A 10,123-nucleotide genomic window follows, 5' to 3' on the forward strand; every position below is an offset into this window, starting at 1 on the left:
TACAGACAGTGAAAGAGAGAGACAGAAAGGTCTTCCTTCCATTGGTTCATTCCCCAAATGGCTGCAACTTCCGGAGCTACGCTGATCCGAAGCTAGGAGCCAGGTACTTCCTCCTGGTCTCCCATTGGGAGCAGGGGCCCAAGTACTTGGGTCAACCTCCACTGCTATCCCAGGCCATAGCAGAGAGCTGGCCTGGAAGAGGAGCAATGGGGACTAGAACTGGCGCCCATTTGGGATGCCAGCACCGCAGGCGGAGGACTAACCTAGTGCACCACAGCGCTGGCCCCTCAGTTTATGCTGACTCTGCCATACTGGTAGAGGTTTTTCATGCTACACCTCAACCACCCATAATCTTTGCATTCATGAAACACAGAGAAACTTTCTTTAAGGGTTCTTGACCTTACATACTAGTAGAAGAAAGCAGTTGTTGCTTGCTCTTCGGTGCTTTCTAAGCACCTAGCAGAGAGCAGGCTTGGTTGCCTGTTGCCCTGGTTGTCATAGTCTTCTGCATATGCTAATTACCTGGCCTTGGTGGTGGGGTTTATTCTGTTCCTTCTTTCTTGTGTCAGACAGATGGCTCTATCCTTGTGTATGGCAGGTCTCCCACAAGCTGTAGCAAGTAGTATTGGAGAGTGTTATCAACCTGCATTGTGAAGTGAACCATGCTGATCTTCAGAGCTCAGAAGCTTTATTCTCCATCAAACACTAATTGGAACTATTAAGAAAAAGAATATTTAACTGAGATGCCAAAAAGTGGGGGGGGCAGGGATCCAAATAGTTTCTTAGAAATCCCAAAGTGAGAATCACGAATCCATCAAGTAGGGATATTTCCACCACAGATTGGTTATATCACCAAAAATTAATTATGGAATTATTATTTGATCCAGCAATCCCACTATTCTATTTGTAACCAAAAGAATTGACTTCCATGTATTGAAGAATCTTCTGCACTTGCATGTTTTTTTCAGACAGTTCACAGTAATCAAGATATGGGGTCAACCTAAGTGTCTATTAATGAAAAAAAAAACATTGTATATAGACGTAATACAATATTATTCATCCATAAAATAGAATTAAAATCTGTCATTTGCAGCAGCATGGATAGAATCAGAATACCTTGCTTTTAGTGAAGTAAGTAACATACAGAAAGATGAGTACTAAATGCTCTCACTTTTTTTTTAAGATTTATTCATTTATTTGATAGAGTTGCACAGAGAGAGAGAGGCAGAGAGAGAGAGAGAGAGAGAGAGAGAGAGAGAGGTCTTCCATCCGATGGTTCTCTCCCCAGTTGGCCACAATGGCCAGAGCTGCGCCGTTCTGAGATCAGGAGCCAGGAGCTTCTTCTGGGTCTCCACATGGGTGCAAGGGCCCAAGCACTTGGGCCATCTTCCTGCTTTCTCAGGCCATATCAGAGAGCTGGATTGGAAGAGGAGCAGCCAGGACCAGAATCTGCGTCCATATGGGATGCTGGCATTTCAGGCCAGGGCGTTAACCCGCTGCTCCACAGAGCCAGCGCCCTAAATGTTCTCACTTTTATATGGAAGCTAAAACATTGATCTTAAAGCAGAGACTAGAAGAGTGGTTACCAGAGCCTTAGAAGCATAAAGCAGAGACAGATTGTAAAAAGATGGTGATTGGTACAGAGGTGCAACTGGTTATGAGGAACAACTTCTAATGTCTTATAGCAATTACTTGAAGATGTCAAGGTAGTTAACAAAGCTGATTTTGAATATACTCAATACAAAGAGGTAATAAATGTCTGAGTTGATAGACATGCTAGTTGCCCTTAGTGGATCATTGATATTGCAAATGTGTATTAAATATCATACTATTCCCAATAACCCTATATAATTACTCTCCATGTGTCAGTCAAAAATAAAATATAATTATGTTTAAATTTATTTAACGATTTTTAACATCTTACCAAATTCACTTCATATGGAGATATTATATACATACATAAATACACTGTTTTTGCTTGAAAATGGGAATATTAATATCACATAATATGGGATTCATGTCAGTGATCACAATATGAAGAGGGGCATTGTTATGTATATGATACAATCCAGTGGAGTAAATACTTATATGAATATGTATAGTAATAATAATATTCACATGGCTTTTATATGTTTTATATTAAAGTCCACATATGAGAAAAAGGTTGATATTAATCTTTCTGTGTCTGCCTTATTTCACTTAGCATAATGATCTCCAGTTGCATTCATTTGGGTGCAATTCCCAGAATTTCATTCTTTTTCATGCCTGAGTAATATATCATATTATATCCTGTATATATCATATATAGACACACATATATATTACATTTTCTTCATACAGTAATAAGTTAATTACATCTATGCTTATTCCATATATCTGTTAAGCACTGATATGCAATAAACATGGGAGTGCAGGTATCTCTTTCCTTGTTGACTTTGTTACTGCAGGATATATTCCAAGAGGACGAATAGCTGAGTCAGTCTTTTGACAAATCTCCATACTGCTTTCCATAAAAGTTGTACTAATTATTGAAGAAATGCTTATTATTCTCACAAATGTAACGAAAAGGTCTTGAACAATCAGCACTAGTAATATAGCGTGGCTTCAGGCACCCACATTTTTCATTCATCTTATAAGACTGATGGAAAGTCCTATATGAGAGAATATATTTTAGAATACCATTCTTTGGGCAAAATTTCATTGTCACCAATTAAGTGTGTGTGTGTGATTATTAAGTGAACACAAAATCCCTCTGACAGATGTACAGGTGCTGAATAATAAGGTGTAAGTATTTCTAAAGCTAAGGTACAGTTCATGCTGGTATTTGATTGGAGATGAGGACGAGGTGGAAAGGACACAGTGGACAGGACTTAGATGGGCACATTCCGGAAATTCTTCTGAGATTTGTGAAACTCACGGGAGTTACTAATAAGGTAAGGTTTTTATGACGCATTATAATTAGATACAGTGACAGCTCCAGTGTCCTGTGACTCAGATTGATGGGCAGGTAGCAGGAGGCCACAGCCCCGTTCTCACCTTCAGTACTAGGAGGAGCTGGCTGGCATTTCACACACAAGGTGACTTTACTCCCTCTGAGCTCATGTCTTGTCAACCAAACAGAGCATTAGTATTTTGTGAAGCTGGACAATGAGAATATTCAACATGGATTCTAAGTTATAGGACTATGCTATGATATATGGAAAGAGTGTATAATATGAATTTTCCACCAGATATATGAGTCCAATAATAATAATTTCAAGTCACAAAATTATTATTGGCAAGAAATCACCAACCATTTTACTTCTGGACATTACTTTAGTTGTGCCGTTTTTAGGTATCCCACTACTCTTTCCTGGTTTCCTCTTTTCTATTTCACTTTTCTTAGGACCCTTTTGTAATTATCCTCATCACCACAACATCTTAAATGTTTGGGAGACCCAGGGATCAGGTCCTGGATATCCCATCAATCAAAACCCTCACAACAGGGGCTGGCCCTGTGGCACAGTGAATAAAGCTGCTGCTTAAGGTGCCAACAACCCATATGAGCTCTGGTTCAATTCATGGCTGCTCCACCTCCAATTCAGCTCCTGTCAATGTGCTGGGAAACCAACAGAACATAGCCCAAGTCCTGGGACACCCGCCACCCACATGAGACACCTGGATGAAGCTCCTGACTCCTATCTTTGGCCTGGCCTATCCCTGGCTGTTGTGGCTATTTGGGGAGTCAACGAGGAGATGGAGGATCTCTCACTCTCTCTAACTTTGACTTTCAAATAAAATAAAGCATAAAATAGCACTCAGAATATCATCTCGTAGTGTTAACACCCCTACATACACTGACACACACTAAGTACACATCAGCACCACAAAACTTTTACATGAACTTCATAATCATGTGCCAACGTGTCTATGTGACATGCCCACAGAAATCAAAATCTATAATGGATGTATCAAACTCCTAACTAAAACTAATACCTGATGTTCCTTATAACAGTTAATGACAGCTCTAGTCTCATGATTAAAACATGGCACCAGCTCTGACTTCTCTTTCTCTCACACATTTTCACAGTAGGTCTGGCATCTGGGCCCGTTTCCCCAGCACCCTCCCTACCTGTCCTGACCAAACCACCACCATCTCTCACTTGGTTGATGACAACTGACTTTCAGTGTGACTCCCTTAATTGTAATCTGTATCGCCCATTCACCATCTAAGGACCACACAGTGTCCAGGGGACTCTAAAATAGGAAGGTTTTTCTTGTCATCCCCTGGCTCAAAAACCTCCAAAAGTGAATCACCACACTCATGAAGAAGTCAAAGTCTTGCTGTGGTCTCTCATTCCTAGGTGATCTCATCCATGTCATCTCTCTGACCTACTTCTCCATCCTTACTCAGATTCCTCCCGCATCACAGATCCTCCTGCTGTTTCCTCGAGCAAACTAAATGCTCTCCCCCCTCTCTAGACCAGTAGGTCTTCTTCCCAGGATGCTACCCTATCAAGGAGCTCCCCTAGCTTTCTCATTCACCTCCTTTAAATCATTATACCAACACCATTATCGCATTGAGATCACTTGTGCGTCCCTTATTGAAAACATAAAATCTCTTCCTTCCACTCCCCACACACAAAACTGTACTCCCTGACCCAGCAGGGACTGAATAGTGCTCATGGCACTGAGGATGCTCTAGTACACGATGTGATTTCCCCACCACATTTAGTTGCATCCCTAACTCCCTGGTGCCATTGCAGCAGTTTTATTTACTCATTTTTGAAAAAACGATGTCATTTTAATACTATGAGTTACAAATAATTTTGTGAACATCTGAAATTTAATGCCATGAAAAATATTAGTCTGTAGAATACAGATTTAAGATCTTAATGATTTTTTGGAAATGAATCTACTTCAGTCTTAACAGACACCAGGTGTACAGCTACAAACTGCATTTAAAGGGAGAGCTGGGTTTAGAAACAAGTTCTCATCCCTCTCTTCCAACCTCTCCTGCAAATACAACATATGTCACATAAAAGAACAATGTTAACTTATTATGTTTGGAAGGACTCTCCCTTAGGACAATGGAAAAATAATGCCTTTGGGGCTGATTATTTAGGGCTCTGAGATTTTTATTTGTCATCTCATCTGTCATCTGAGATGTGAGATTATATAGAATTAAGGACATTTTTAAAGTCTTTAAGAATCATTACCTGGTGTTAGCCTATAATCCATGCTTCAACTGCTAAGAAAAAAACATAACTGAATGCATAGAAGGTGAAATGCAAACTTACAGGTTCTGAGCAAGTTTTGTGCTGTCCTGCCACATCCACTCATGTTTATCTCCTTTTTTATAGAGTCCAATCCAGTAAGTGTATTTGATTTGTGATTGCATGAAAATCTGTGCATAAATTAGAATAACTAATATTACTCATTACATCAATAATAGCTTTTTATCTACTAAGGACTTATACAAAATACTAATCATTTCACTTAAGACAATCCTTGCTCATTTGCTGTGCAGAGAATCAATGGAAGTGAAAGACCTAAAAGTCTGAATCTCCTGAATCTTTGTGGCTTGAAAGATACCAAGAAAGGGCCATGGTGGACTTTTTAGAAAGACACAAAAATCTCCAAGCATAGTAATAAAAAAGAGAGAGGTAGGTATGGATGCGCTCAATCTAGAACTTCTCTTCATCAAAAAACACCTTCAAGAACATAGGAAGTAAAGTTACAAATCTAGAAATACAGTAATGTAGTTCTAAGAAGTAATGAAGTAGCTGGGGCTGGCGCAGTAGGCTCAGCAGGTTAACACCCTGGCCTGAAGCCCAACATCACATGTGGGCGCCGGTCAAGATCAGGCTGCTCCACTTTCAATCCAGCTCTCTATAATGGCCTGGGAAAGCAGTAGAAGATGGCCCAAGTCCATGGCCCCCTGCACCCTCGTGGGAGACCAGTAAGAAGCTCCTGGCTCCTGGCTCCGGTTCGGTGAAGCTCTGGCCGTTGCAGCCATCTGGGGAGTGAACCAACGGATGGAAGATCTCTCTCTCTCTCTCTGCCTCTCCTCTCTCTGTGTAATTCTGACTTTCCAATAAATAAATAAAACTTTAAAAAAAGAAGAGAAAAAATAATTTCTTTAAAAAAAAGAAGGAATGAAGTACTTTGTATAAATCAATTAGAAAAAAATCATCCAAAAGAAAAACATGAAGAAAAATCAAGAGTGAATGTTTCATACAAAACATACATGAACAATAAACATTCAAGGATATCAAGTTCACTAGAGATCAAGTAAAGACAAACAAGGCTACAAGGTAATACTTTAGAGAGAGTGAACACAAGTTTTTAGGATGGTAGCAATCAATAGATTATCTTCAAAACTATCAGGAAAAACATATTGAAAAATATTGTGGAATCATTTTGTAAAATTGGAACCACCCAATAATTGCACTCATACAGCGGTTTGTCATGAACTGCAGAGGAGACACATGAAAGACGTGCACAGCTGACGTGTCTAAGGATGGTTAATGAAGAGCTGCTCATCACAACAGCAGTGGAAACAACCCAAATTCCCATCACCTAGAGAATGGCTAAGTAATGTCTCTCCATACAGCTATGGAAATCAGAACTCTAGCCACAAATTTTAAAGCAGATTATGCAATTAACTTACTATGTGAGCAAAGGCAAACAAACTAAACTCCTTGAGCTTCTTCCTTGTCTAAAATATGGGAATGGCATTACCAATTTCATAGCTTTTATGCACTGAAATAATGCATTCAAGGATCAGAAACACTGTAAACATAACAGTAGTGTATATTACATAATTATTTCAGTTATATTGTATTCCTTTTAAATGCTTTCCTTGGGTACTCAAATGTTAAACAAAAATTTGATTTTATTACCTAAATGAAATTTATTCTCTCCATTTCTCCATTATTTTTCCACTTTAGTTAAATTTTATAAGAAGAACATTATAATGTTTTTTTTTTACATCTATGAAAGGTGTAGAGATATTATAGAGGAAAGTTTAAAATATACTTTATTGTTCTAGGGATAGGAAGAATCACTAAAATTAAGTGCCAACTAATTTACTCATTCAGGTGTTTTTCTTACATTTCACAAATCGTAAAGACATAAATAGTAAGGACTAAATCTAATTCCATGGCACACACAACAAGCCACCTCTGCTACTATAGAAAGTGAAATTATTTAGGTCCCTTAAAGCATGTCTTCCCCTCTACAAATACAAGTGTTTCCACCCTGCAGTCAAGTAAGACTCAAGGAAAGCCTACACAGGCAGCCTAACTCAGTCTTCGCAAGCTTCTCATAAATGTTAATTAAGTGAACATACCAGTTTCTGGATGTCATCAATCTTCACAATGCTAGAATTCATGTTCCGGCATAAATTCCTGCTCTCATCCCACGTTACCTCTTCTTTAGAAAAATAGTACCAGTTTCTTGTCCAGCAAAAGGGTCTTCCTTGCAAGGAGCCACAGGCTGTTTCTTCAAAACAAAAGCCACCCCCATCCCAAAATACCAGGCCATTTAGAAAACAAGATTTTAGGTATTTAATTATTCTTTAAAAGGAATTAGCATAAAATAAGTTTTTTTCTGAACCTAAACATCTTTTGAAACTCGAATACTTAGTTAAATATAATTTTAAAAATAGATTTAGTGAGGAGAGTAAAATTAATACTCCTCATAAGATCCAATATCAACTTTTTAAAGTTTATATATTGAAATGGGCAGAAGGCAGTAAGTGTATGAAAAATAACCTGTTGGCGATTAACTTAAATATTGAGTACAAACCTCTACCAGATGGCACCACTGAATGGTCTTCGAGCTGTACTGAGGAAGTATCTTTTTCTTTTGTGTTTCCCATATCTTGTGTTGTGCATTTAGGACACTTCTGAAAAGCTTCAATCCACATTACAAAATTAACCACACAAATGACTTCAACAGATAATTATGATCATATCCTATAATTCTAGATATGAAAGAATATGATGATGACTACATGGGAATACAATCATAGAAAACGTAAGGTTAAAATATTTTGAAGTGTCAGGCATAAAATAGATTTTTATAGATAACTACGATTATTTGTAATTTGAAATCTATTCATTCTAAGGCATATAAAACAGTAGTAGTCATTTCATAAAATAGAAAACAACAAAATTAAAAACTTGAACTAGATTTTATGCCATCTCTAAATGATTTCTCAGCATTTGACTCCATTTAGCATTTACACTTTGACATAAGGGATCTGCCTGTATGTATAATGAATGCATAAAATATGCCCTGCATAATGAGTTCATGTAGCAGTTTCTAATGTGCAAAATGTGGAGGATGGCCCAGGTCCTTGGGCCCTGCACCCGCATGGGAGACCAGGAGGAAGCAATGGCTCCTGGTTCGGATCAGCGCTGTGCGCTGGCCACAACACACCAGCCTTAGCAGCTACTTCTGAGGTGAACCAACAGAAAAAGGAAAACCTTTCTTTCTGTCTCTCTCTCTGTCTCTCTCTCTCTCTCACTGTTTAACTCTGCATGTAAAAAAAATCTATTAGAGAAACAGCAGTTTCTTCCATTAAGTTGAAAATAAAAATGTAAAATAAAAAGCATATTGTTCTATTTTTTTAGAATGCCTGTTTTCCATATCAGGCACCTAGGTTTGCTTCCTCAGTCCAGTTCCTGATTCCAGCTTCTTGTTCATGGAGATGCTGGGAGGCAGTGGTGATGGCTCAAAGTGAATGGGTCGCTGACACCCACATGAGCGTTTGCATTTCTGTCTCATTTCTGTGACGCAGCCCAGTCCCCACTGTTGCAGGCTTTAAAACTTTGAAAACGAGCAGGTGTAATCTCTCTCTCTCTTTCTTCCTCCATCCGTCCCTCGAATAAATAATTTGAAAAAAATCACTCAAGTGTTTGTTGCACAACAGAATCTTTTCATTTCCATGATGCCCCTAAGCACCAACATTAAATTTTATCTGGTTGTAAAAATCTAGCAATATCAAATACATAGTCCCTTCATGTCCCCTTCACAAAAAGCGTGACTCTTCCTGCAGTTCAATAATCTATTACAGTGTCCATATTCTAGACCCCAACTAAAAAGAAAAAAAAGACTTCGTATTTTTAAAATCCACCATTTCTTGGGCTAATCGATTTCCTTCTCTTTTTTTTATTGCCCTCCCACACCCACACAGGTGCACATACTCACACATATATCCTAACCCTATGCTTGCCAGCAGGAGCAGAGCACAGATGATGCCCAGGATTACTGTGCATAGGTTTTCTGTAAAAAAAATTAAAAATGGGGGGTATATAATGAGCTTGTTAAACAGATAAGAACCTAAGCAGAATGAACATTTATGCTGGAATTTAGCGTTAAAATCACATATTTATTCTGATCAAAAATCTCATTGTTATTATACATAAATGAATCTCCCAAATATAAAACAATTAAAGAACTAGACATTCCATATCGAATAGATATGGCATTTAAATATGTCAATTATTTTCTACCTGACATTATGTTCTCAGAAATCAGAAAACAAGAAAAGTTACCTCTTTTTTTGTGAGCTAGATGTCGTTTGCCTTCCTTTTTCTTTGCGTGAGACAATTTCAGTTCTGAGTATGCCACTTTCTCCTCAGTCATTTCTAAGAGCTTCAGGCTAAAACACAGAAAGGACCAGAGATGTTTCACGAGACATAATAGATTCACGAATAACGGGAGAGCTACAGGAATGATACACACTCGGGCCTGTAGAAAGTGAACTATGATCACAGTAATTCTGGAAATCACAGAAAAGAATTTTAATAAAATTTATCCTATTTATCTGAAAGGCATAGATTTCCAGAGAGAGAGAGAGAGATGGAGAGAAAGTTAGAAAGAGAATTTCTCTCCACTGGTTCACTCCCCAGATGGCTGGGTGGTAGGGGTTGGGCCAGGCTGAAACCAGGACCCAGGAGCTCCATCAGGTTTCCCACATGGGTAGCTGAGGGTCAGACTCTTGGGTCATCTTGTGCTGTCATCTCAGGCACATTAGCAGGGAGCTCGATCTGAAGCAGAGCAGCAAGGGCACAATCGAGCACTTTGATATGGGAACTGGCATGGCAGGCGCTGACTCAACCCACCCCATCAC

General features: G+C 38.7%; 1 protein-coding gene across 1 annotated transcript; it reads right to left on the reverse strand.

Annotated features, from left to right (window-relative positions):
• Nucleotides 1–1,924: 1,924 nt before the first annotated feature.
• Nucleotides 1,925–7,492, reverse strand: LOC149124713 (natural killer cells antigen CD94-like). The gene is made up of 3 exons (XM_089304855.1): nt 7,334–7,492; nt 5,280–5,386; nt 1,925–2,651 (listed from the first exon to the last, which is right to left on the reverse strand). Exons 1-3 carry the CDS (start codon nt 7,373–7,375, stop codon nt 2,522–2,524), a joined length of 279 nt encoding a protein of 92 aa, XP_089160981.1. The 5' UTR covers nt 7,376–7,492; the 3' UTR covers nt 1,925–2,521.
• Nucleotides 7,493–10,123: the final 2,631 nt, after the last annotated feature.

Source organism: Oryctolagus cuniculus, chromosome 9, assembly GCF_051225735.1.
Source record: "Oryctolagus cuniculus isolate XC-2025 breed Fujian yellow rabbit chromosome 9, ASM5122573v1, whole genome shotgun sequence".
Lineage (NCBI taxonomy): Eukaryota > Metazoa > Chordata > Mammalia > Lagomorpha > Leporidae > Oryctolagus > Oryctolagus cuniculus.